The sequence below is a fragment of the Cibotium barometz genome, unplaced genomic scaffold (genome assembly GCF_041138505.1).
Source record: "Cibotium barometz isolate CiBa-2024 unplaced genomic scaffold, ASM4113850v1 ctg488, whole genome shotgun sequence".
NCBI lineage: Eukaryota > Viridiplantae > Streptophyta > Polypodiopsida > Cyatheales > Cibotiaceae > Cibotium > Cibotium barometz.
Genome location: NW_028229445.1, coordinates 77,638 through 104,036, shown reverse-complemented (window position 1 = coordinate 104,036; position 26,399 = coordinate 77,638). Strand labels below are relative to the sequence as shown.

At 43.8% G+C, this 26,399-nt stretch overlaps 1 protein-coding gene and 1 long non-coding RNA gene across 4 annotated transcripts in view; both read right to left on the bottom strand.

Moving 5' to 3' along the window:
- Positions 1-9,869: 9,869 nt before the first annotated feature.
- The window catches only part of DET3 (vacuolar ATP synthase subunit C (VATC) / V-ATPase C subunit / vacuolar proton pump C subunit (DET3)), a 71,701-nt gene continuing 55,171 nt past the window's right edge, over positions 9,870-26,399 (bottom strand). For all 3 annotated transcript variants that reach the window (XM_086797883.1, XM_086797886.1, XM_086797885.1), the window contains 3 exons: positions 10,531-10,614; positions 10,366-10,445; positions 9,870-10,276 (listed from right to left, as the gene is read on the bottom strand). In XM_086797883.1, the coding sequence (XP_086654009.1) occupies positions 10,174-10,276; positions 10,366-10,445; positions 10,531-10,614 (267 nt within the window). In that variant the 3' untranslated portion in view covers positions 9,870-10,173. The remainder of the gene's footprint in view (positions 10,277-10,365; positions 10,446-10,530; positions 10,615-26,399) is intronic.
- Positions 22,711-23,187, bottom strand: LOC147602563 (uncharacterized). Its single transcript, XR_015265785.1, has 3 exons — positions 23,051-23,187; positions 22,873-22,950; positions 22,711-22,787 (listed from the first exon to the last, which is right to left on the bottom strand). It is a non-coding gene; the product is annotated as an uncharacterized LOC147602563 (long non-coding RNA).

Here is a 26,399-nt window from a genome sequence, read left to right as displayed (position 1 = left end):
TAATAAGAGACATGGAGTGAAGGGAACTCCTAGTAGAAAGCACATGTATAGATGGGGTAGGCGTGTAGAAGTGTTCCACTAACAACATGATCTCATTAAGATCAATGTCATTGTCAATATCCATGATGCATTAGACCACTTGCATGAACTCCTTGTCTAATTTTTGCACAAATCCACCTATGATCTCCTTCTCCTCAATGTGAGGCACAAAGAAGGAAAGGTACCAATATTCCTTGGCATACTTAGGCAATGAATCCACATGTAATAGTGGCATGCATTTTTCCCTAAAGCTCCATTGCTCTTGAGTAGCCACAAAGTTTTGCACCACTTGATAGGCTAGATTTGCCTAATCCCACTTGTACTCATACATTACTTGCAGCCACCATTGTCTAGCTTTGCCTCCAAATTTGCATGTCACTTGCTTCACTTTGTCCCCCTCATTGCATGGAAATGCACAAAAGTAGGCATCCCAATTGCGAATCCATTCCTTGAGCTGTGTATACAAGTGACTCCTTCCCCATCAAAAGAGAGCAAAGCTTCTACAAATGATTCACCATGTGTGAACCATAAGCTTCCAATAGGAGTAGAAGTCATACGATCCACAAATTCATCCTTTGTCAAGGAACGTTGGCAACTTGGAGTGTATGACCCCATCATACAACCGTGCATATCTTTCTTTGTCATCATTATTGGAAATTATGGATATTTTCCTTTGTTTTGACTCCATCAAATCTTGCCTATCCTTTTATTCCTTTTCATAGGGCTTTGACAATGGTGATTCAACATGAGAAACATCTTTTGGGTTCTTTTGATGTGATGTCTTTATATTTTGAGTGTTCCCATTGGAAGTTCCCACCTCAAATACAACATTTCCATGCCAACTAAGCCCATAAGATGATGGATTTGGAAATGATCTTTGTGGTTCTTGTCTTATATCAAGAGAAGTGTCAACCTTTTTCACACCTTTGCACTTTATTTATCCCATCACCAAGCTTCTTGAAGCCCTCATTCATAGCATTGAACATCTGCTCCATGAGAACATTGCTTTGCCACATATGCCATGGATACTCGATAGTGGTCCACTATCAAGTATCTTATGCTTCGACCACTATCAAGTATCCACGTGACATTTAGCTTCCATAACCTCGGCATGCTTCCAATATAGTTGAGTGTGTGTCGAAGGAGCGCTTTATGCATGCCGATCTCCCGGCCAAGCCTTCCCACCCTTGTACCTAGTCCGATTCTAGGCACAAGTTGGGGCCAAGTCTTCATATCCAAGTACCTAATCCCCCTCCTTGTCGCTTTACCAAAAACACTCACACGAGCGACAAGGAGAGTTTATGCCATGCTCCCCCGGGCCTCTCCTCCAATGCTTGAGGTACCCTCACAAGCATACTAGATATTATGAATTGAAGTGAGAGTACAAGTGAGGTGTATGTGGATGTAGCTTCAAAAAGATAAAGTAGGAGCACTTACAATGTGTTTAGCATGGCTCATGCTATTTTCATTTCATCCATTACAAAGAGCATATACTCATGCTTTCCCCGAATCATCCAAAGTAGTTTCATTACTACAAAAATCACCACAAAACAACATCCACATAGCATCCAACATCATGCGAATCACAAGGCAAATGAATTGCAAAGGATTAGCTTCAAGTTGGAATCCCCAAGATCAATGCAATCATTGGCCCATGTAGACACATGCATGTGCTTGCATTAGGCTAGTATTTGGCAACAACAATATGGACCACACCTCACTGTTTTCATGTAAATCACTTTAGCCCTTTTCCTTTACTCCATAGCCCTCATCAATGCACAAGCTATCAACCAAATGGCACGTAGAAGTCCAATAGCTCAATGACCACCAAAAGTGATGCTTGCTTATTGCTTAAGCTAAGCAAGAGCTCATGTAATGCATTAAAAAATCCCTTCAATGGTGGATATAATGGCCATGCAAAAACTTTCACATATCATGAGCATACCACCATTACATGTAGCATGCAAATGTTTGTAGCATTGTCAACCAAACTTCAATCCTTGGCATTCAAGTAGCTTGAAAAGCAGTTTGTAAACATGCCTGAAACCTCAGTGATCAATTATCTTGAAAGGCCATTCTACAATGCTTAAATCCATGGCATTCAAAAGCATAGATGAACCTTACTCCATGATAGTTCCTTGATGGTTGAAGTTTGAAGAAGAAGATCATAATCAGAGAAATTACAGCTTGATAATTATAGCTTCTTCATGACCACTTTCCATGTCCCTCGTCCTAAAAACACGTCATCATTCAACCTGGAAAAACACAGCCCATGATGGCTCTTTTGCCACGCTTAAGCTTGGCTATGCTTAAGCCAAGCTTAAACTTGCTCCATGGCTATGAGAAACGCAACCAAACTACGCTAATATTCATTGATAATTATAGCTTCTTCATGACCACTTTCCATGTCCCTCGTCCTAAAAACACGTCATCATTCAACCTGGAAAAACACAGCCCTTGATGCCTCTTTTGCCACGCTTAAGCTTGGCTATGCTTAAGCCAAGCTTAAACTTGCTCCATGGCTATGAGAAACGCAACCAAACTACGCTAATATTCATTGATAATTATAGCTTCTTCATGACCACTTTCCATGTCCCTCGTCCTAAAAACACGTCATCATTCAACCTGGAAAAACACAGCCCTTGATGCCTCTTTTGCCACGCTTAAGCTTGGCTATGCTTAAGCCAAGCTTAAACTTGCTCCATGGCTATGAGAAACGCAACCAAACTACGCTAATATTCATTGATAATTATAGCTTCTTCATGACCACTTTCCATGTCCCTCGTCCTAAAAACACGTCATCATTCAACCTGGAAAAACACAGCCCTTGATGCCTCTTTTGCCACGCTTAAGCTTGGCTATGCTTAAGCCAAGCTTCAACTTGCTCCATGGCTATGAGAAACGCAACCAAACTACGCTAATATTCATTGAAAAACGCGCGAAGTAGCGCTGAATTTCCACAAGAAAAAAATGCGTGAATCATCATAACAACCCTAATCTAAGCTTACACAAGCTTCTAATGTTGCAATGTGGTGAAATCAGCCTTCTTTTTGGAGTCAAATAGGCGCTTGATTCATAGCAACACAGTGGTGAAAATGTCCATGAAAAACTCCATTGAAGAGCTTGAAAGGAAGCTAAGAAGAAGATGAATCAAAGCCCTAAACTCTTGGCATCAAACGGCTATGGATTAAAGCTCTATTCTCTCCAAGATCAAACCTGAGGAAGAAGGAAAAGCCTAAATATTTTGATTAGGAAAAGTTAATCATGATTAACAGAATTTTCCCCCAAATTTGGTTTCTTTTTTCAAATTTTGGAGTGGCCATCTTAGAATTTGGTCCTCAGCCAACCCATGACCCCAAAACTTTAATCAATTCAAAATTAAAAGAGAATTCTAGCATTCCACACTCCCCATGCCCCATTTCTTAATCAAGAAATCAATCAAAAATCAAGAAAATTTCCAAGAAACTCCAAGAAAATCAAGAAAATGCAGAAATTTTGAGAAATTTTAGAAAATTTGGATCAAAGACAAGGCTCTGATACCACTATAATGATGGAGAGAGAGAGAGAGAGAGAGAGAGAGAGAGAGAAAGAAAGTGCACTCATAATGGAGTACCACATGCACTCATGATGGAGTACCACATGCACTCAAGGGAGTACCACCATAGCCATGGAAGCATAGAGCTCCAAGAAAATATGATTTAATTAGTTAAAAGTGATTAGTTGCCCCTAGTTACAATATTCACTTATATACTTTCCCACACTCATTAATGTTGGGCCTCCATACTTGCCCGGCCATATCCATGCCCATGGACTCCCTTTATGTCTAATTCCAAGCCCCCTTCATTACACACACACATACATGATAACACACAATAGAGAATGATTGTATTATGATAATATTTCCACCATGTATAATGTTTTTATGGGCATCAAGACCTTATGTTTTGACCCCAAATAACAAGGTGTTCATATGTAGTGTGTTCACACCACTAAGGAAACTTGACCAAACTACATACTAACTCTCCAAAAATACCCTATAGACCCCCCTTCGAAAACATGGTGGATTTGCATGCATAACCTCCAATAGTCTCATGCTAACACAAGCAAAGAATAAACATGTACCCCACAAATTGGTTTAGTATCTCATGAACATGGCTCAGAGGCTCAAAGCATGGCTCAAAGTTTCATAAAGCATGGCCTAGTGCAAAGGACTCAGAGGTTAAGTCCTGAAGAGGTGACAAAGATTGCTTACATTTGCATATATACCAAAACACACCCCCCACCGGAAAAAAGGGAATAATGGAGAGGAGCCAAAAGGATCCAAAAATATATCACTCAGATTTTGGGGGACTACCTGGGCAGAGAAGCCAAGACTATAAAATAAAAAAGGACTAGCATGAAGAAGAGTCTTCCCTCGATACCTATGAAGATCCTTTTACATCATCATTTCTAAGATTTTGACACTTGATGTGTACAAGTGTGTGATGTGTACTTACAAGTTCTAATCAAGGGAGAGGCCTCTTCCTCGGCATCTATGGCTATCCTTGCTATTTTCCCTACTTCTTATGCTATGAATACCTCCTGTATTGTTGTGAGCATTGCTCGAGTGCCTATGGTATTATAAGAAGTGAATGTGTAGGGGAGATATTTTGAAGTTGGGGATGCTCAAATTCACTACAATCACTTGAATTTTCCCTCTCTTATGAGCTAATCCATCTAAGAGATACTTTATATTTAATTTAGTCGAGGCATGCTATGCTAGTTAGTTGGTATCATGGGTAATTCCATATTAATACTAATGACACTAGTGTTATTGGTAATTGAGCTTTATGCTATGCTAGATGTTTGGTATTGTGGGTGATTTCTATGCGAATATTGATGTCTCTAGTGTTATTGGCATTGTGTTTGTTCACTTTGCATCAACCATAATCATGTTGGCAGGGCATAAGCAAGATCGTGGAGACAAGGCATAAGGTGGGCCAACCAACGAAGCACTTGACCGAGTGGAAGTGAGTATATGTGCCTTGCTTCTCAATGTACAAGCATCGATTTTCTTTTCTGCCTGGGTTTACGTGCCCAGGTTACAATTCCCAAGTTTACGTGCACGGGTTTACCTACAACAACTGACTCTGGGGTTTTATTTGCTATAGGTTGGATGTGGCTCACTCCATATTGTTTGAGAGCACAAGGACGCCTCCCGTTTTGTGGGGAAGATTGACAAGGCCCTAGTAAACGACTTGTTAGGGGCTAAGGCTAGCACTAAGGCAATGAACTTGTTTGCTTTATGCATAAGGAATACGTTGCGGACGACGTGTTTAGAAAAAGTTTGTTTCGTCAACTCACTGTGGTTTGGCATGCCGAATCCCGATTCGGTCATATGAGAGAAAGAAGATGAAGGCATGTAATGTCAGCATGCTTGGGGGACTCGATTTCATGTCTTATACGTTTGTCGAGAAAGTCTCTACCATCTAGAGTAGGCCTTGAGTTATTGTCTGTTGGCATGCCTAGGTTTACATATATCTTCATGGTCGTGATTTCTGAGGATAAGTAGGTGTATGTGGTGAGTTGGGAGCAAGTCTCTATGATATGGAGGAGGCGATGAGTTATTGTCTCTGGCATGCCTAGGCTTACACATATCTTCATGTTGTATCAAAGTATAAGGAGATGGTCAAGATATTTTCATGGACATTGCAGCACGTTGCAAAATCTCATGCCTCATGCATACATATATGACCATGACAAACCAAGCAATCTTTTGTTCATAAAATACAAGTAGGCACAAGTAATCTTGGGAGAATAGCAAAAATGTTGTTATATTCAAACGAAATATGTGCTCAAAAAAAATAGGTTGCAACTTACATCAACACCATCCTATGCTTTGATGCATATACACCAACAAGCATTTGACCCCCTCCTTTTGTTAGTAACTCGATCTCCTTCAGGGCCCTTGTATCACAAAGTCCATCATGAGAAATTTGTATTTGGCTCATCAACGCTTGTCTTTGTGATTCATCATATGAAGGTTTCCCATGTGCAATCCTATCCAAGAGATCTTGTAATTCTTCAATGTGGTGACTCAATATCTCGGAAGTGGAGGGGCCATCCAAACTACTTGTAGGGTCCACGTCACATGCTAGCTCACACTCCGCCCCCACTGCATGTGCCATATAAATAATGGGAAGAATGGCATGAAGGTGCAAGAAATAATATTTCAAGATGAGCCCTACTCTCCATAGAGGTGCTTGAAATCACTTGACCAATCTGGGAAATCACAATATGCCAATTGGATGCTCACATGATACCATCACTCTTAAATCAAGATACTCAAGACCTTAAAGAGCAATGCTGACTCATCAATCATTTGAAGTGTGGACGAGTTACCTTCATACCTCCGAAGTATACTTTCAACCAGAAAACAAGCACCTTACATGCAATCTGAGAACGAACTCCATCCCCATCACAATGGCCCAACAATGAGGATCGTTCTCGATAACTTGCATGACTGCTAGTAACTCTGTGTGACACTTTTCAATCACCAACGCTACAGGGCGAACTTCATTCATTCTCTCAAACACCACCCTCATTGTAGTCGGTAAGGCAATACTCTCTTGGCTAGTATGTGCATCATGTGTGCAAATCATGAACCATATAGACATGCCAATCCCTTGTTGATTTGGTAGAGCTATTTTTTGCATATATTAGCATCCCAAACACATTTTGTCTTGAATGTGATCTGCCCAAGAATTGTTCCTTGAGACGTGTAGGGACATGTCCAACATCCAATCCCTAGATAACAAGGATGAAGGGTCTATCCCACTTATCCAAAGCATGTGGGTTGTATGTTTAGTAGTACAACACCTCGTTTTGTGCCTCAATTGCAGGGTCTCCATGTACATGGAGGTCCAATCGTCACCTACGAGCTGCCCTGCGAGAAGTGGTTGATGTTCAAAATAAGCTATGCAAATTCAAGACGTGCAACACAATGCAGCACAATCTAGCCATACATTACCTTCGATGCACAATTTGTGTGACATCATTTGGATCTCTTTTGGAATTTTGAAGAATCTATATGCCAATCGATCTATCGGGAGATGACCTCTCAATGTGAAATGCCTCCTTTGACACACTCATCTTTGCAATATGACGGAATGTCCCCACATCAAACAAGTCCTCCATGCAAAACTTGATAACCCGCGGATGCACCAGCAAGTGGTACATGTCGCTGCATGATTCATGGCCTCCCTGCAGTATGATGGCCACATCCTCCAGGCCAAGTGGCAGATAAGAGACCACAACCTTAAAAGTGCATCCGCACTTCTTTGATGTGTGCAATCTTCAGTGGTCACCTCCCTTTCTCCCCACCCTACCTCCACGATGGCAAATATATTCCAAAACCATCTTTGAGCCGGACGTCGAGAAATGCTTGCTTGATCTTTATATAACAAGCCTAACCTTGTGCCTGATATTTATATTCTCCAACGTGCCATCAATATCAGCCATGTTCACGAAATGTTGCGTAATAGGATTTGCACTCGTCACTCGTGACTGCGCTGAGATCCAAACCACGGCAATGGTCTTGTTGCACACCAAGGTAACAGCTATAATGTAAACTCGAGCATTGATTCTTCTATAAATCAAGGCAAGCTGCACACCCACATGCACCAATCAACTCTGTGGTTAATTCAGATGAATGGCGAGGACGAATATTTCATCTATGCCATAAAGATTATGAATAGGGAAAGAGGAACGAAAGGATATGTGACAGAGGGATGCCGTGTTTCTTCACATTAGTACACCATGTTGACTTGATCTTGGCAATTGTTTCATCCAAGGTGTGCACTTGAGTGACATGCCATGACAATGCCCTATGTATGAAATCCTCAAACTATCCCTCAATGCAAGATACCTCAAATCACCTTCACTAACCACAATGCATAAATAATCTTTCATTCTCACCCACCTCTTCAAATCCAAGAGACCCCGTGTGTCGCGGTTTTTGACGCGTGTGCCCTTCTTTTCTTTACTCCCCCTTCCTACGAACCTGCCATGTGACCCTGCCAACTGCGTGAATCCTTGTGTAGTCGCTAGCCAGGTGTTAATACCCGATGTGCTTGATTTACCTTTGGACCACCTATACGCAGGCACCAATGCCTTTTTGGTTTGGGGTTGGCAACGCCTAGCGCATGCAACCTCCAGCCCCCATTAATATAGATTCCATTTCAAATTATGTATTATGTGCACTACCACCCACCGCCAACAACACAATGGGCTTTTTGACGTCCTCCCGCTTTTTTCGATGAGCTCCTCATGCCTGCATTTACAGAAAACGTAAACCCAACCCTAATGCCACATGTACACGTGCCCCTTTTCCATGCCAAAACGGCTTCCTCCCTTTGATGTAGCATATGACGTCAACTTTCTAGCTCCTCCTAAACACACTTACGTGCCACTAAAATCTAAAACCCCCATTGCTGCACGAGAGTAAAATATACAAATTATATAAGCACTTCCCAAGTGGAGATCGGCTCGTCAATCCATTTTGGAGTTTTCTAAAGTTTTTTTTTTTTTAAGGCCCAAATTTTGGTTTAAAAACCTCGTCATCTTGGAAGAAAGAGTAGCCTGACCGAATTGGGAAAACGGTAATTACACGTTGCAAAATCCAAGTGAAGAAGACGAGCTTTTATTTTAAAGTGAGTGGGTACAGCACTACTAGAGACTAGATTCTAAACTGAAAACCTCCGCAAATGAGAGGCACCACCTATATATATATAGCTCCTGGGGTGTGCCATAAGAATGTAAATGAGCTACGCACTTCCCTAAATAATGGAGACAATGAAGCAGGCAAAGTCTAGAAAAGCTCCATCATCAGCCCATTGGAATCTTCAGAAAGTAACAGCCCAAAGCATGTTTTAAAGACCTCAACATCATGGAAGAAAGAGTACTCCAACCAAATATATATATTGGGGAAATGACATAACTCTTCTATAGCTCAGGAGGAGTTCTCACACACGACAGACGAAAGGAAGGCAAATATGGTGAAATTTGATATGAAGCAAGACAAGGCTATATAGTCTCTCTCTCTCTCTCTCTCTCTCTCTCTCTCTCAAGGCTCTTAGAAGTGTGCTATATTTTTGCCACGCGAGGCTTTTTGTGCGAACTTTTCTTCAATGTGATCTTCGCTTTTTGTGGTAACTTCCTTCAATGTGGTCAGTCTTCATGATCATCATGTAGGCGCTTCACAGAATACTGGCAAACCACCTCTTTGATCACAAGGATTCTAGCTAGCACCTATACAGTAGCCTTGAAAACATGATTGCACTCATCATGATGAAATGTCTTCAGCGAATTGGCCCTAAGTTTCAAAAACCTTTTCATTGTTTACTTACAAGCAATTTGATCAAGTTTAACAAGAAATAGAAGATGTTTTTTTTTCCCCCCCTCGTTATCTGCACCACACACTGTGCATATCCTTAAGATAGGTGCATGAATTATAAGATATATAGGCACTCAACTCAGACTCAATAAACATTGACAAACACACTTCTTTAAATCAAAGCAATGGCTTGAGCAAATCCCTCGAGAAAATCCACCCATCATCTTCCCTAGTAAAAGCATAATCCTTCATAAGCGGAGTAAGGCTTTTCTACTAACTCCTGCTTCGTTCAATCATAGGCAAATCGCTAAGTCCAACAATGAGTACAACAGACCTTTTAGCCAGGATCCACACCTTTGAGAACTTCATAGAATGAAAATGAAAACCTCCCTAATTGTAAGTGTCACATGTCTAATGAAAGCTTTGCAAGTTTGCTAAGAGTGCTTGCAATCCATGCAATGATAAACTTCGCCTTAATAATGAGAGAAACTTACATAGTTCAATTTACCCCTGATTCAAGCTCTGGGCAAGACACCTCCTCAACTCATAAAAGCATGTTTCACTTATTCTGAATCTGCAAGTCCTACAAGCAATTTGTAGGCCTCGCTACTTGGGTACGAGTACAAAGAGATATGAAGAACATCAATTCAAAGCACAACTCCCGCATCTCGGTTGGTGAGAATTGAAAAGTACAACTGCAACAATGAGACACTATGGTCTTCAAAACACACACTCATTGATACACCAATACCTCGCATGCACTATCCTGCAAGATTGATTGTTAATGAAACGTAGGGATGTACTTCTGTGTCACCACCAGTTAAACCCACCATCCCAAGGTCATCATCTGCTTTCCAAAACGAGCTGCACAAGATACCCACAGGTATAAGAAGTCTCCCTTAGATACCATACAAGCTTTTTTCCCATCATTACAGTTGTAATGTAGCGCATACCTGTTCTTCTCCCCTGCAAGATGGTCTAAAATAGAGCGAACCCTCTTCTCACTCTTTAAAGGTGGAGCCAAGACAGCTGCCTGGATTTCAAACCACTTTCTTTCATCAGAATTTCTTGCCTTGGCAGCACAAAAGTATAGTGTAAAACAGTGTCACTTGAATTACCAAGAAACAAGGTGGAAGTCCATATCTCAAGATACTTTCAGTAAAAAGGCGGATGGCACAAAGATGCATCCAAGCACTGAAAACCTGAACAAGCATACAAAAGGGGGTCAGTAGAGGCTCCCCAGTAACATGGATCACAACATTACAAACGCCTTGACTAATGCTTTTACGTAAATTGATTTTTCTCATATGACTAGGGACAACAAGACTGGCAGAGTCAAGTTCCAATCCAAGTGTATCTTCAACCTCAGCTTCAGTGTAAATAACATAATGAGTTGACCAGCAGCCAGTGTATCACCCATATATTTCTCATCATTTAAAGAAGCTGGCACTAGGAGGTTCAATGCAAAGGCAATGCCATCGATAACGAATGTCACAAATCCAGATGCGACCAAAAATTAGCTCATTTGAAAAACCAAACGAAAACCTAACTTGGGTCTAGGTATAATTAAGTAAGCATTGGGCCTACGGATGTTTCCAAGACAGTATTTCAACCTTACTCCAAACAATACAAGTTGCCTCTTGAACTGTCCACTGCAGCAGCCATCTTTATGCCGTGATGCTATGCGGACTTTTAAAATTTGTGGAAATCTTTTTGGAACGTATAGAAAATTGAAAAGAAGCTAAATGAGCACTCGAGGTTAGTGTTTGAATTCAAGCATGAAGTTTTGAGAAGAAATAGGAACATCTGCATGGACCATGAGGAAGCCATTTGAATGGCCAGATCCGAAGAAAGTATATGAATTGCAAGCACTCTTCTTAGTTGAGAGTGTAAATCATATTTATGTAGGGGTTCGAACCCTATAAAGCACGCTGGCAGTAAAGGGCATTGCCACTCCGGCTAGATATCACGTGCACCATTACACTTGGGTGCCATGTAGACCTTCTGGGATAACCTTTTGGGGTTAGAGAACCGCATCAGCATTTTCTGTGAGCCCTAGTGCAGGAACAAGTTGCCAGGTAGGCCAAGGTAGGTCAGTCAGGACAGTGTGTAACCCACTTGAAGTTGAAGTGTGTAGTGCCGGATATACTTAGATAGGCTGCAGGAAGTGGCTGGACAAGTTTGGACAGGTCAAACGGGTCCAGGCTGAGGTCGGGCAGGTCAAGCAGGCCAACCAGCACACAAGGGGGTAAATTTTCTTCTTTTTTTAAACCCACTTCAGCATCTGCAAATTCACCAATCAAGCATCTAGCATTGATTAATCACAGAGGAGCAGCCAGTCATCAACCCAAATCAGCCCTCCAGCCAGGATCCTGAGTTTGAAATCAGCTTGCTTAGATCCTTGCTGTTCAATCTACGGGATCTCCAAAAATCAGAAGGCAGTCTGCTCGTGCACAAATCCAATTCATGTGTGCAAGTCCTGCCAATTGGGACCCAATCAGTACTAGCTCTGTCTCCTCGGCTCTGGGGAAAACCTGTAAGAGCTGCCCTCAGTTGGTTTGCACAATTGTTGACCGCCCACCATGAGTCACTCTCATGAGAAACTGTCATTGAGGAGACTTCTCAAACACCATGAGGCACCCCAACTAAATTCAGTCGTTCGTTTTGACAGATACCAAAATGTAGCTGCTTCTGTGGGTGCTGCAAAAATTGAATCAAACCCAAATCCCTCCAGAAGAAGAACAAGTAAGAGAGTACAAACGGGCAAAAGAACAACGGGAAAGAGAGAATAAGCACACAATGGAAGTTCAACCGGCATGGTAAGAGTTCACGGCTGACTGGAATCGAAGGCAACGCGAAGCCGAGCATGCTTGACTCGCCAAAGACAACCACCCCAGATTGAAGGGACGCCCGACGTCAAGAAGAGAGATCGCTGTTAGGTCAAGGACGACGACATTAAAGGCAGTTTGTTGAACCTCCTCAACGCTTCCAAAAGGCACCTTTAGCTCTGCAAGTCATCCATCTACCAGAAAAGATCCAGTTCAGTTAGTATGATAGTAAACTCGACCCCAACTCGATACATCAGCTTGAAGCATAATTTTCTGCAGTTGACACCAGTCTAAAAGTGGTGCTCGTTGCTCCTCACTTGATGGGTGAAACCTACATCTAGTGGCAAGGTTGATCTCAACAGCACAAGGATCCAACTACTAGGGACCTTGTCTGCAAAAAGGCGATCTTTGTGGTAGAGGTGGTGCGGCTCTAAAAAAAGGTGTGCTTGTAGCATGCAGCCAGTATGATCATGTAACACAAAGCAAGGCCTTCTTTATACCTTTAGGTTTGAGTGAGTTTAAGCAATCCACTTTATTTCTTCAACAAGAAGATAGATCTGTAGATATAGAAGATGGAGAGTCAACACAAGATGGGGTCCCAACTACCCACTTAAGGGCCCCCTCCTACAAGCAGGAGTATTTGCTTTTATTATTTTGGAGAACTTTACAATGCAGACTTTACCGAGAACAAACTCACAAAACAGTTGATTGTGGAATGCCAAACGCAAGGACAAGGTAGATCAAAATTCGGCTGAACCATCATACGGTCTGTATACAACTTCGAAGCCACTTTGGGAGCCAATATGCACAACCAAATTTGCCGAGGTCATGCGGGACTGATGGCTGAATGCTGAAGATACCTTCTCGCTGCCTTGGACTGTAGCACATCAAAGGTGCTCTAAAGATATGTATGCACAACTCTTGGGACTTCGGCACACATGATAACTGCTGTGTTTCACTGCTATATTATGCAAGAATGAGAATTCTTATGAATGGGACTGAGGGCTGCTTATATATGCAAACCCTATACCAGTCGGCCACTTCATATGTTGTCGGCTTGTTGATATATGCCCACAACATGCTGAAAATGGTGTTTTATGCAAGCGCTTTCACACACGTGTGGCAGCGGGATTCTTCCACTGGCCAACTATGCCTACGGGCTCGCCGACTGGACACAGTGTCAAGGCTGGCCCTTTGTGGCTCTTCTGCAAGGATTCCTAAGGCTGGCCAAAGGCTAGCCTAAGCCTTTGCTTCTACATGCTTGCTACACGCATCTACTCTAGGATGACCTAAATGCTATGTTCTTCAAGTGGGTTATATGACACGTACCAACACCTAATGCTTCAAATGTGACCTACGTAGCTCGTGCTTGACATGTCCCTCGACTAGGGCTCACAATGGGTCACCGCATATGACAAATAAATCCCTAAAAGGTTCTAGTGATGTACAAGTGTAGCATTGATGATGAGTCAGTGTGTCACATAGCACCTCACCATATGGATGCATGTGACATTTCCTCCAGCTTAGCTTGGCGGTAGCTGCATGACTTCCAAGTAGTCCACCAAAATCTGGGGGTACTCTCGAAAAAATTCGTCGTCGAGCCAAATGGCTTTGTGAGTGCCTTGTCCTTGAGCTTGGTGTAGAACTATCTCAGTCTTTGAGCAGAACCATGCTTCCACCTCTGGAGGAGAATATGTTTGGGTTCTACATCGTCGACCACTTCAGGCTGTTGCTCATCCAGAACCTCATGCAAGGATGGTCCAACATAAGGCTTAAACCATGAGACGTGGAAGACCATGTATAGTCCAACTGCTTGGTAACTTCAACTTCGTGGAGACATCAATAATCTTCTTCACAACGGAAAATGGGCCAAATCTTCAGAAAGAGAGCTTGGGACAATGCTTCCCCACTTACTTCAATCGTTGCTTCATGATGCAGAAAAACACCCAATCCCCCTCTTTGCAGTTGGCATCTCTTCTAGATCGGTTGGCTTGCCTCGTGTAGGCTTCTTGTGCTTCTCCATCTGTTAGTGGATGAAATGCATTGTAGTCCACATTATCTTTCTCTTGGATGAACTTCTGTTTTCCAGCTCGCCCTCCAATGCCTTGGACAAGTATAGGGGAACTTATTGGGAGGTATTGCTCCTAGGACCAACTCAATCCAATGATCCTCTGGATGAATGGGTGGGAGCTAGGCGAGAGGCTCCGAGGTCATTCCTCAACTTAATGTCTTGAAGTTGCGGAAGGAGAACTACCCTCTATTACTCTACAGGTTTTGTTGTCCAAACAATGGATTGTTGACTGTGGACATGGATCAATGCACAATCAGCTCTCCTTCTAACTGCTTGTTGAGCTAGGATATGAGAAATGACAAGAATGCTCCTATCCCCTCCAATCATGACAGGCTCAAGTAGACCGTCAATAGTGAAGTTGCCATGTCTCCAATCAAGAATGAGCGCAAACTCTCTAAACCACTGGATGCCGAGAAGCATGTCACATCCCAAGAAAGGTGAAACAATGAAGTCTCGCTGAAATGTGGTCTTCTGAACTTGGAAATCAAACTATTGAGCTTCGTGAGAGGGAGATGCGTGCAGAGTGCATGCGAAGACAAGGTGTAAACCCATCCACAAGCAAATGGTATGGTACTAAGCCATAACCTGTTTTAACAACCAACTGTGGAGAGATAGTGTCCTCAGAGCTGCCCATGTCAAAGAGGACAATAAATTGTTGTCCCTTCATTGTGCAATAAGCACGGATCAGAGCTTTCTTTTTCCCCAAATTGGCCCTCCTGCTTATAATCAAATACCACCGGAGGCACTAGATTCAAAGCAAGCAAAAGCTGAACAGCATTAAAGATTGAGGTTGGAGGTGTAGGTGTGGTTTGGCCATTGTAGAGGATGGCTGATTGGCGACCTTCTATGCCTGCCACATGGTACAATCCTTCTTGCTATGCCCCTCATGACATCAGTTCTCTGCTTGGTACCGCTTTTGCTCTTCAAGCTAGAGATAACCTCATGTAATGCCCTCCCTCCTTGGCCTTCTCCTCAAGCGTCTTCTTAGGTTTTGAACCTAAGTCTTGCTAACCGCCTGTGTTGCTCTTGTTAAATAATAGTGATTAATGTGGGAATAAACAAGTGTCTACTCCATTTGTCTGAGCCCCCATCTCGATCTGAGTTCCCGTCTCGATCTGAGTTCCTTTAGGTGGTTGAGTAAACTAGCACTGAATGTAGACCTTAAATAATAGTGATTAATGTGGGAATAAACAAGTGTTAGGTGGTTGAGTAAACTAGCACTGAATGTAGACCTTAAAGAAAGCGGTTTCAATTTGTGTGAACAATCGCCCGTGTGTGTAAGTCTCTTGTGTGGGAACAGCCTCTTAAAAGGCATATGTGGTGGCAACATATTTGGAATATGTGGTGGCATCATACTCTGGAATCATATTTAGCATATGTGGTGGCATCACTTCTAGCATATGCTTTAGAGTATGTAATGAGGTCGAGATCCTATAAAAAGGGCCTACTTCTATGATGAATTCATGCTTTCCACTACATCTTGTACTCCCACAATCCCTTTAATCTTGTGATGATTATCTTGTTGATCATCATCTCTCTCTCTTCTCCCCACTAGTGTGTGGTAACACTAGGCACTTGTCAACAGCTCTCTCAGAATCTTTCTTACTATCCTTATTATCCTTGTTGTTTTGTGCTCCCTTACCCTGCTGGAATGATGATTGTTGCTGCTGCTGCTACTGCTGGGGGTTGGAGCCTGATTGATCTTGCTCGGACTTTCCCTCCGTTCAACATCATCTCTAGATTCAGAGCAACAAAATCAAATCCGGATTATAAGATTGAGGCTCACAATTCCATTATGATAAACCTGATGTTGGTATCAACCCCTTGAGGAATAGCTTCAACTTTTCTTCCTCGGATTTTCCCAATAGTTGTAACTTGTGCCATGGTGATGATTTGTTGGAGTAAGTGAGCATGTGTAACCCATTTTGGGAGACGGTAAAACTCGTCCTCAAGATTGGTCATACATAGGGGTGGGAGGAATTTTGTTTTGAGATCAAACACAAAGGTGTCCCATACATAATTCGGTGCCCTTGTGGCCGAATCTACATGGAGACTCGACCAATGTTGCCACCAAGTGATGGCCTCTCAAGTGAGATGTGGTGCAGCCAACAAGTGGACTCTGTCTTGTGTATCTGTAATCTTAGCCAATGGAAAATATGCAACAAACTAATGAATAAATTGTGTAATTGCAGAATGATCACACTTCACATCATACTTACTAAAGTTCAATCAAGCATGGATGATGGTGGTGGAGGAACTGGGACCATGTGCCATTTAGGAAAGTGATGCTATCAGACTGGCTTGTAAAGTTACCAGTGTCTACTAATGCTTTCCGATCGAGCTGCTGTTGATGCTCCAGCGCCGCGAGTTCTACATGGCCACCAATCTTCTTCAACCCTGCGTTTGGCTTCCTCAGCCTTTCGTTCCTCACCAAGTTCCTGGTGTCTTTGTTGCTTCGTTAGGAGAAGCATGCATTCAAATGCCGTGGGACCCTGCTCTTTAGGCTTTTCTGCCTCTTTTTCTTGTCGAGTTGTAGCTTTAGCAGTCTATTTTACTCCATCAGCTCTTGAATGAAATCTTTGTTGCTTTGCGGAAGCATCGTTTCTTCTTTGGTGGTGTCTTCTTTGAAGCTGTCTTCTTTGGTGGTGTCTTCTTTTTGAAGCTTGCTTCTTCTTCTCCTGACATGGTGAAAGTGTCTTCTTGGACACTTTCTTCTTCGATGCTATCTTCTTGGAAGCTTTTCTTCTTTGGTGGTGTCTTCTTTGAAGCTTTCTTCTTCTTTGGTGGTGTCTTCTTTGAAGCTTTCTTCTTCTCCTGACATGGTGGACGGCTGGGTGGTGGTGACACACCTACAAGTATGGAGGACAAAAATAGACATCAGACAGCAGCCGACAGGCAGAGTTGAACAACACAGAGCACACTTGGCACTACCATGTGGCAATGATGACGTGGCAACAATGACGTGATGGGGCCAACATGGAGCAATGGTGCATATATATACGTGGATAGCCAAATCATCATATTCATCTACTTTCCTCAGCATTGTACTTCACAGAGAATCTCTGTGTAGGCAAAGTGCTAGCCAAGACTAAACAATAGGTCACAGGGCTATGATTTGATGTCTTCATTCTTAGCCACATCTTGTACTTGAATTTCAATTGTATTGCTTCTTTTTTGTACATACATAATACACAGCAGTAGTTTAGGACTCTTGTGCTATATGTGTGATTCCACTGCACTCTTCTTTCTATCTTTGGAAAACCCTAGCACATCGCAAGTGTTTTACAATGGTTTTTCCCGAGCTTAGTTTTACCATCCATGGGATGCTCTCACTTTAGGTAGCCAAGCCGAGTCACAACCAGAAGCTCAGATACCAATGTAGTATGCGGCCGACATGATCGTCACACACAGCAAGGCCTTCTTCTTTATACCTTTATGTTTGAGTGAGTTTAAGCACCACTTTAATTCTTGAACAAGGAGATAGAGTTCTAGAGATAGAAGATGGAGAGATGGGGTCCCAACTACCCACTTAAGGGCCCCCTTCCACAAGCATGGGTATTTTCTTTTATCAATTTGGAGAACTTCTTTTCAATGCACACTACGGTTGACTACGGAATGTCAAACACAAGGACAAGGTAGACCAAACTTCAGTTGAACCATCACATGGTTTGTTGACAATCTAGAAGCCAGTTCGGGAGCCAATATGCACACCTAAATCTGCTGAGGAGATGTGGGACTAATGGCTGAATGTGTAACTATTTGGCCCTCCTAGTTCTATTTCACATGATGGAACCCATGCCCGGACACCAGACAAGTGGAAGAAGATATGGGGACAATGATCATAAGGTTTGCTCAAGAAAAGGCACCAATCTCAGCCAAAAAGCAAGAAAAAGCAAAAAGTCAAACTAGATTGACCGCAAGCTAAGGGCACCATTGGTAGGAGGAAACTAAGCTAGACCAAAAAGCTAAAAGCCGCTTTTTCAAAAAGCAGCTCCAGGGCCAAAATGCAAGGCCCTAAAGTTAGAAAAGCAAAGCTAAAGAACTTTGACAAAAGTTGAGTAATATTCTATACCAAAAGAATAAAGAGGAAAGCATAGTGAAAAAGTAAAAGCAAAGCATGGTAGCTTTTGGCAAAAAGCAAGACAAAACCCCCCACCCCCCCCTCCCCCCGCAAGTATAAAAGAAGCATGAACCTCTTCCCTTCTCCTCATTCATTGAAGTGTTAGGAGAGCAAGGAGAACATCATCAACATCTTTATCATCATCCTCACCCCCTCCATCCACCGTGCCTAGGGCTACACCTCCATCTTCCGCCAAGGCTACCTCTTGCGCCACCTCTGTGCCGCCCTGTTTTACTCAGCTCCACCATTGAGCCGCCGCCTCCGCCTCTGAGCTGCTTTGCTCCGCCTAGCGCCGCCCAGTAGCGCTGCTCTTAGCCGGCAGTACTGCTCAAGTTTTTCTCGGCTTTCCGACAGAAGGCCTCCTAACAGACTCGGACTCGGACTCGGACCTAGACTTGGATGACCTGGATCTAGACTTGGACTTGGATATTGGATCCGGTACTAGCCCAGTCATAGATTCTTTATATACCTTCATAAACTCATAAAAATCTGAACTTACGAATTGAGAGATTTGAGAAAGAAATAATAGTGAAGAAGGACAAAGACAAAAAGAAAGATCAAAAATAAATAAACTAACAAACCTAGCTACTAAGGAAAAAAAATCATCCCCGTGGTGTGCTCAGCATCAGAGATCTCATGCCGTGACATTGACATCAACTTGGATATTCTACATCGGCATATTTGTTTGCTTTTGTATTCATTGTTGTATTGATCCTGGCCAACGTGCTCGTGGATTGTTCCTAAATAAATTCTTGAAAGGAGGCGGGTCCTGTCATAGTCACATGGGACACGAAATGGGGATGGGGAACGGGGACGGAAAAGACTGAGAATGGCCATTCCCTGTGACTATAGAGTGACATGGGACGGGAATGGAAACGAGAAGATGCTACCTTCCCCAACATTCCCGAGTCTAAAAATGCCCATTCCTTGTGACTATGGGTCTTGTTTCCCACTCGGTGTGGTGTACTATGCAAGATCCCTAGTCCCTTCTCTCTTGCCTCTCTGTGTTTATCTTTATCTCTTGCACATGTGGTGGAATCTATCACAGCACACCCCACTGGGCTTACAGTGGTATCACAGCAGGATTTCTCTTTAAAAAACTTTCTTGGGGTGACAAAGCCAAGTCAAGTGCAGAGGGAGACCAAGGGCCTAATGAAGGGAAAAACTATGAGGTCAATACAAGACTTCAAGATGGGAACCAAGGCCATCAATCCATTTCTCACGAAACCACGGCCATGACATCAAAAGAGTACTATGACTTTCAGCACTTCAGACGACTTCTTAGAGACGAAGAATTTCTTGCTTGGAGAACCAAGAGGGAAGAGGACCAAAGAGTATGGTATTCCGGTTGGCCTGGGGACATAATGTCTACGGCCGAAACGACCACCCGTTACAAACTGAATGCAAGGGAAATTGTCCAACACATTCTTTTGCATGGCATACTTGGATGCCTTGAATTATTTTCGCGTGTGAATTGTTTTATTGCCTGCAAGATTTGTGTGTTTAGTTTAAAGGCAGGGGACGCCCTCTCGTGAATCATGCACGTGAATCTATATTCTGACCTTGCTTGTGGGTTGTAGACAGGTGGTAGTTGTGACTCTAAACTCTTTATTTAATCTTACTAGAGTTACAGTTCGATTTGCTTCATTAAAGTACGGCCGGACAACTTATAAGTGAGTTTGGACATCCACACTTCACTAATGAGTGGGCGGACAAATTTTAGGCATCTATTCCTCCGATCCGCGACGCTATTGACGATGCAACTCCCTATGGGAGAGGTGTGGTCTATACTGAGATGGATCAATAGCCAACCTTTATGCTGAGATGGACCAATAACCGGCCTTTATGCTTATGGTAACCTTATCTCCCTCTCCTCCCTTCCTCTTGAATGGGACACCTATTTCAAGGAGGCATTTTTTAAGAGCTTTACACACAAAAACCAATCCATACACTCTCTTGCTTGCTCTTTGGAAGTTCTCATGCAAAAGGACCTTGTTCATGGTCAATAACAAGTATCTAGCCTTGAATTGACCTACTTCTCAACTGTTTTGTGGATTTCTACATGATGGCAAGGGTTTTGAGCAATTTGTCATCAACAATCTTCCAAATGTTGAAACCCTAATTCTACGAAAAACCCTAATTTTCAAAAACCTTAATTTTGTTCGAACCCTAATTTGTAGAAACCCTATTTTGTTGAAATACTAATTTGTAGAAACCCTAATTCAGCAAAGCCCTCACTTCAATCGGGGGTGCTATGGAGTATTTCGTCATCACTACTTTGACCTAAGGGCATCTGTGTTCTCTAAACCTACTCTACATCTGCGTTCTTGGCCATTTAAGGTCTCCTATGTCTCGGCCTCGCACACACTTGAATGTGTATGATGCCAGTGGAGTATAGCTCCTTGTAGCAAGATATTGGGGATTGCGCAATGAGGTCCTTCGCGAGGGAGGCTCTTGATTCGACCTCTACACCGACACAACATATTTGAAATTGATTTCAGAGCATGAATGTTGTTGGAAATCTGGCAAGCATTGCCCATGGCGCTTGTATGTAAAATTCTTTGATAATATAATTATATTACAAGGGGGGTCGACCCTGGCCCCTATTGCAGTGTCATTTCAAATTTTCAGCATTGCTATCTTGTTTTGTGTTGTGCCGAATCACTTTGTTTACGAGCATTAATAGTTTGTGTATGTCAAGACTATGCTCAACCCTGACCGCAGAAATTACATTGGTACCAGAGCCTAGGATCTTCCTCCTTCCTCTGTGGAAGACGATCCTATCTTGCATACACTAACCGTTGGTGTTTTAAGCATTATGGCCAACCATACAGATAGTGGTGTGCATGTTTATGCAAGAAGACAAGCTCGTGATGAGAAGATGGGTGATAATGTACATCATTGGTGACTATGATCGCACGCATGATTCAGAGCAAACCATTGGTACCTCATAAGATTGTCAGAGCAGAGATAGGAGCCGCACCAATGGTTACCGAAGCCTTGTTCCAGTCAATGACATTTTTGCAGAGGATATGGGAGCTCCCTAGACAAAGATACCCACACCTAGCACTTATCTCTTCCAGGCAGTTAGCAGGAGACGACGATACACGATGTTGGTACACCCAGATGTGTACCTGGCTGAGATTACATGGCATGACGATTGATGCACTCCCTCCATTTGATTACAGCCTGGACTGCCCCTTCTTGGACCTTAGTCGCTCTGAGAGCAGAATAGGGTGATCGGGATGGACATCGTGAGGCTAGATGCAGGAAGGATATGGTCCAAGCCCCCCTACCACTAGGCGCGAAGATGGCTCTCTATCGGGACCATTTTCTACATCTCTCCCCAGATGGCTTTGTGACATGGTCTACATACATGGACACCCATCTCTCACATGGCATTCGCAGTGCCATTGGACAGATCCGCACTTCATCACATTAGCTGAGGGTAGAGACTGGCAGCAGATACGAGGGGATGAAACCAGAAGACCGCATTTGTCAGCTATGTCACTAGGAAGTGGAGTCAAAGGAGCACTACATATGCTGATGTACTGTGTACTATGAGATACGAGGCAGATACTGGTGTCTCTTCCGAGAGGGTTTTAGACCATTACGACATGTGATGGAGTTTGAGGATCAGAGGTGTTTGGGGCTTTTCTTATTGGAGCTCAGACGCCATCGAGAGGCTCTCCTACGAGCCAGGACAGCACACCAGGATCCACCCTGGTGAGCCATGACAATTTTCAGGGCCAAACCACCCCGGTAGATACGACCAAGACCTCCACTACCCCCTCCGAGAGCCAAACGTCCCATACACATCCTTCAGGAGGAGTCACCCTTGACAGAGCCATAGCACTGTCGAGCGAGACGCTGAAACCGATCCCGTCAAGTGGGAATAGACTCCGTTGGACACCCACACGCGTAATAGCACAACTTAAATTTCACAATATAAATGGACAACTCAATAACAACTGAAAACTGAAATGAAATGAAATGTTGATCAATGGACACTAGCACTGGGGCCGGAACGGGCCGACCCCCCCCCCCCCTCAATATATGATATATTATTGGGAGTATTTAAGAGATACAATGCTCCATGGGTTCAATGAACTAGATGATGTCCATGTACAACTGAGATGAATACAGTTACCAAACAAGAGACTTGAAGTAGACGTTCGAAGGAGAGCGATCCACTTGAAGAAGTCTAATCTCTACGGTCCTGTGCCTTCACTGGAATCTACAAAGAGCGCCCCACTGGTGTTCCAAGACCATGCACAAACAGGCGCTCTCGTACTAACGCCTGGCTCTCCCAATCTCGGCACCCATGGACCGTGGTTCTCCAAAAGCTTGGACTACCTAGCACCGAACGGGTGTTAGCAGCAAAGAGTATCCCTTATAAGATTTACATCAAAGACCTTTGCTTAAATCTCAATCCACTTACCTTGCAAAATAATGGATATGGCCTTCAGAAGTAATAGGCACCCACGTATGAAAGGAGAAGTCTCTATTACTGCTGTTGCTGCCAGTCCGCAAGTGAGAGAGTCGCCTGTAGCTCGTTAGTGGGAGAACAAATATCAGAGGCACCTAAGTGCAGCTGCATAGGGGCTAGAGAAGGACACCTGGGCACAGCCGCCTGCTGGAAAGAGAGGTGAGTCTTGTGCGCAGCCACCTGCTGGCCAGAGAGGAGTGAGAGAACCTGCGCAGTCACCTGCAGGGCAAGAAGACAGCCGCCTGCAGAGCAAGATGAAGAGGTCGCCTGCACAGCCATCTGTGGATAGCCGGATGAAGCGATCGCCTGCACAGCCGTATGTGGATAGCCGGATGAAGCGGTCGCCTATATGTAAGCGATGAAGAGGGCACACTTCCAACAGCTGGCCGACCCACCTTGCTAGCATGGAGGCGGCCAGTTCCAAAGGTTCCAAGGTGGGGGGTGGGTAGGTGGCCATGCACCCACCCCCACACACGAGGGGTTCCCTTTCCCACCATGACTCAAACGTGGGTGCCCAAAATGGGTGCCCACCCTTCTAAAGGTACCATGAAATATTGGGAAGGGTGCCCACTCATTAATGAGTGTGAAACTGCAACCTTATAAAAAACAAATGTTAAAAAGAATGCTATGAAATAAACAAATGCAATACACTTACCACCTGTTCACACGCAATAAAACTCGTCAGAAGACCGAGCAAACTTCACGACTCACTGGCAGGCGTCCCCGCTCAGTAAGTAGCACGTCAAACAAGCAAACACAAAAATACAAGTCATGCGAAAACATTTCCAAACATGCAAAACATGAACACGTGTGCAAACAGTATCCTGGACATATCTCCCGTTCATGGAACAAGTACTAAACATTTCTGTCGCGCACAATGATGGCACGACAGAAAACATAAATCCTGGTCTTCCTATGGAGTGATAGTCCCATAGGTAAGACCATAGTCACAAGAGACGAGGGACGGTGACGGGGGACGGGGACGGGGACGGCCATAAGTAGGGAACGGGGACGGGGGACGGCCATAAGTAGAGAACGGGAACGGGGGAGGGAACGGCACTCAAAAAATACTTTTTTTTTTTAATTTTTCTACTCTACACTTATTCTACTTTGGAAGTACATCAAATTGAGCACAAATTCTACTTTGGAAGTACATCAAAATGAGCACAAATACTTTGGAAAGCCTCAAGGGCAAGAGAGAGAGAGAGGGCCAAGCCTCAAAGAGCCAAGGCCCAACAGCCATAAACGGCTAGAAGAGCCAAGGCCCAACAGCCATAAACGGCTAGAAACGGGCAGGCAGGCGCAACGACCAAAAACGGCAGCAACGGCAGGCGCAACGGCTCTCTGCCGTCCCCGCACAGCGCCGTCCCCGACAGTCGTCCCCGTCCTTGCGCCGTCCCCGTCGCCGTCCCCTATGAGAAACGTCCAGTGGGGGACGTCCGTCCGTCCCCGTCCCTACGCCGTCCCGTTTCGCCGTCCCGGCGTTCCAAGCCTCCGTCCCCTGTGACTATGGGTAAGACAGAGATCCAAGCACGAGCCTCCCTATGGAGTGACAATCCCATAGGCAAGACACGGCACAAATACTGGCTCTTCCATGGCGTGACAATCCCATGGATAGAACATAGTCCAGGTCATACACGGGTGGCACCAGTCTGGCTCCCGTCCATATGACACCATCCTACTAACACACGGGTGGCACCAATCTGGCTCCCGTCCATGTTATGAAAAAATACTGGCCCCTTCACATGAGACACCGGCCTGGCCTCAAGTGAACGAGACACCAATCTGGAGATGGACCAAATGGTCGGCCAATTGGTGACAGACGCCCACGCTAACCAGGACCTCGTCCACGGCCGCTTCATCACCGGTGGATTAGAGCCATCATCACCCGCCAACCACAGGAGACGACTACCCCGCCACTTTAGTCTCTCTATCTTACAGGACCCCATGAGAGAGATACTTGGATGAACAGATTACACCAGTCTTATGATAGTTGTAGATATTATAAACTTTTGTTGTACCTCAGTAGGAGAATTTTCCTTTCATAGCTACTTAAGACTGTTTTAGGACAATTTTAGTCCTTTTTGTCTTACTTTTGATGAGACACCATCAGCTGTGTACTATGTTTTTGAAGGCAATGAAGTGTTAGGGTTAGGGTTTACACAAGCTTCAAGCAGGCGTGGAAACCAACAGAGAGAGGGAAAACACGACTTCAGTATATGCTTGATAATCAAAGTGAAGTACAATAGCCACATAATAGTGACCCTAAAGATGTGTTCACATGTCCGGCCATAAAATGTGCTGGGTGGACCAAAACACCTATAAACTGCATATAAGTGAAACTGAGCTAAACTGGGGGAAAAAACCTCCACTAACTGAAGTAAAAAGTGTCCCAGTAATCTACTGATGATCACTAGCACTCCTCTGGGTGCATACACAGCATAAAACCCAACAAACCCCCCTGGAGTGATATGTGATCACTGTACATCATCCACCAAAAGGAAACAAATTCAAAGCATTGCGGAATGCTTCAAATTTCGGACGTGGTAATGCCTTGGTGAAGATGTCTGCACGGGCTTTGTACCTGTCAATGGATCCATCTGCATGTCTTTTCAACTTATAGACCCATTTAGTACCAATTGCTTTCTTGCCTTTGGGCAGATCAACCAAATCCCATGTTTGATTCCTTGTAATAGAATCAAGCTCATCCTGCATGGCTTTGTTCCAATGCACATTATCTCGTGCATCCACAAATGAATCTGGCTCATCATCATCCTTAAACTGGCTGCCATAACCAGATTCAAATCCATGATGTGTGCATGCTCATTGGTCCTTGTCTCCCTACGAGTACGACCAGCAAGAGGACCCTCTAAATGGCTGTCCTGTAATGTCCTCAAATACCATCTAGGTATGTGTCTGACCTGTGGTGCCTGTTGCCCCATATTTGGTTCAGCTTCTGGCTCATTTGGCTGCTGAATTTCTGCACCACCTACATCATTTGCTGGCTGTCCTATACCCTCATGAGTTGGATCACCAACTGTGGAATGAAACTCCATGGGTAGTAGACCTTCAAACACATCATTTTCAGCCTGATTTGCCTCATAACCAGCCATGGATATTTCTGATTTTTCATCAAAAATCACATCCCCACTAGTGAATATCTTCCTGGATAGTGGGTCATATAACCTGTAGCCCTTGCTCTCACGGCTATACCCAACAAAAATGCATTTTGTGGCTTTATCATCCAGTTTCCTCCTCAACTCTTTGGGTATGTGTGCATATGCAAGACACCCAAAGATACGAAAATGCGATACAGAAGGCTTGCGGCCATGCCAAGCCTCAAAAGGAGTAATAGAAACCAATGCCTTTGTGGGACATCGATTCAAAATATGACGAGCACACATTACTGCTTCCACCCAAAAGATATGTGGTAGCCTTTTTGCCTTTAGCATACATCTGGCCATCTCCATGAGTGACCG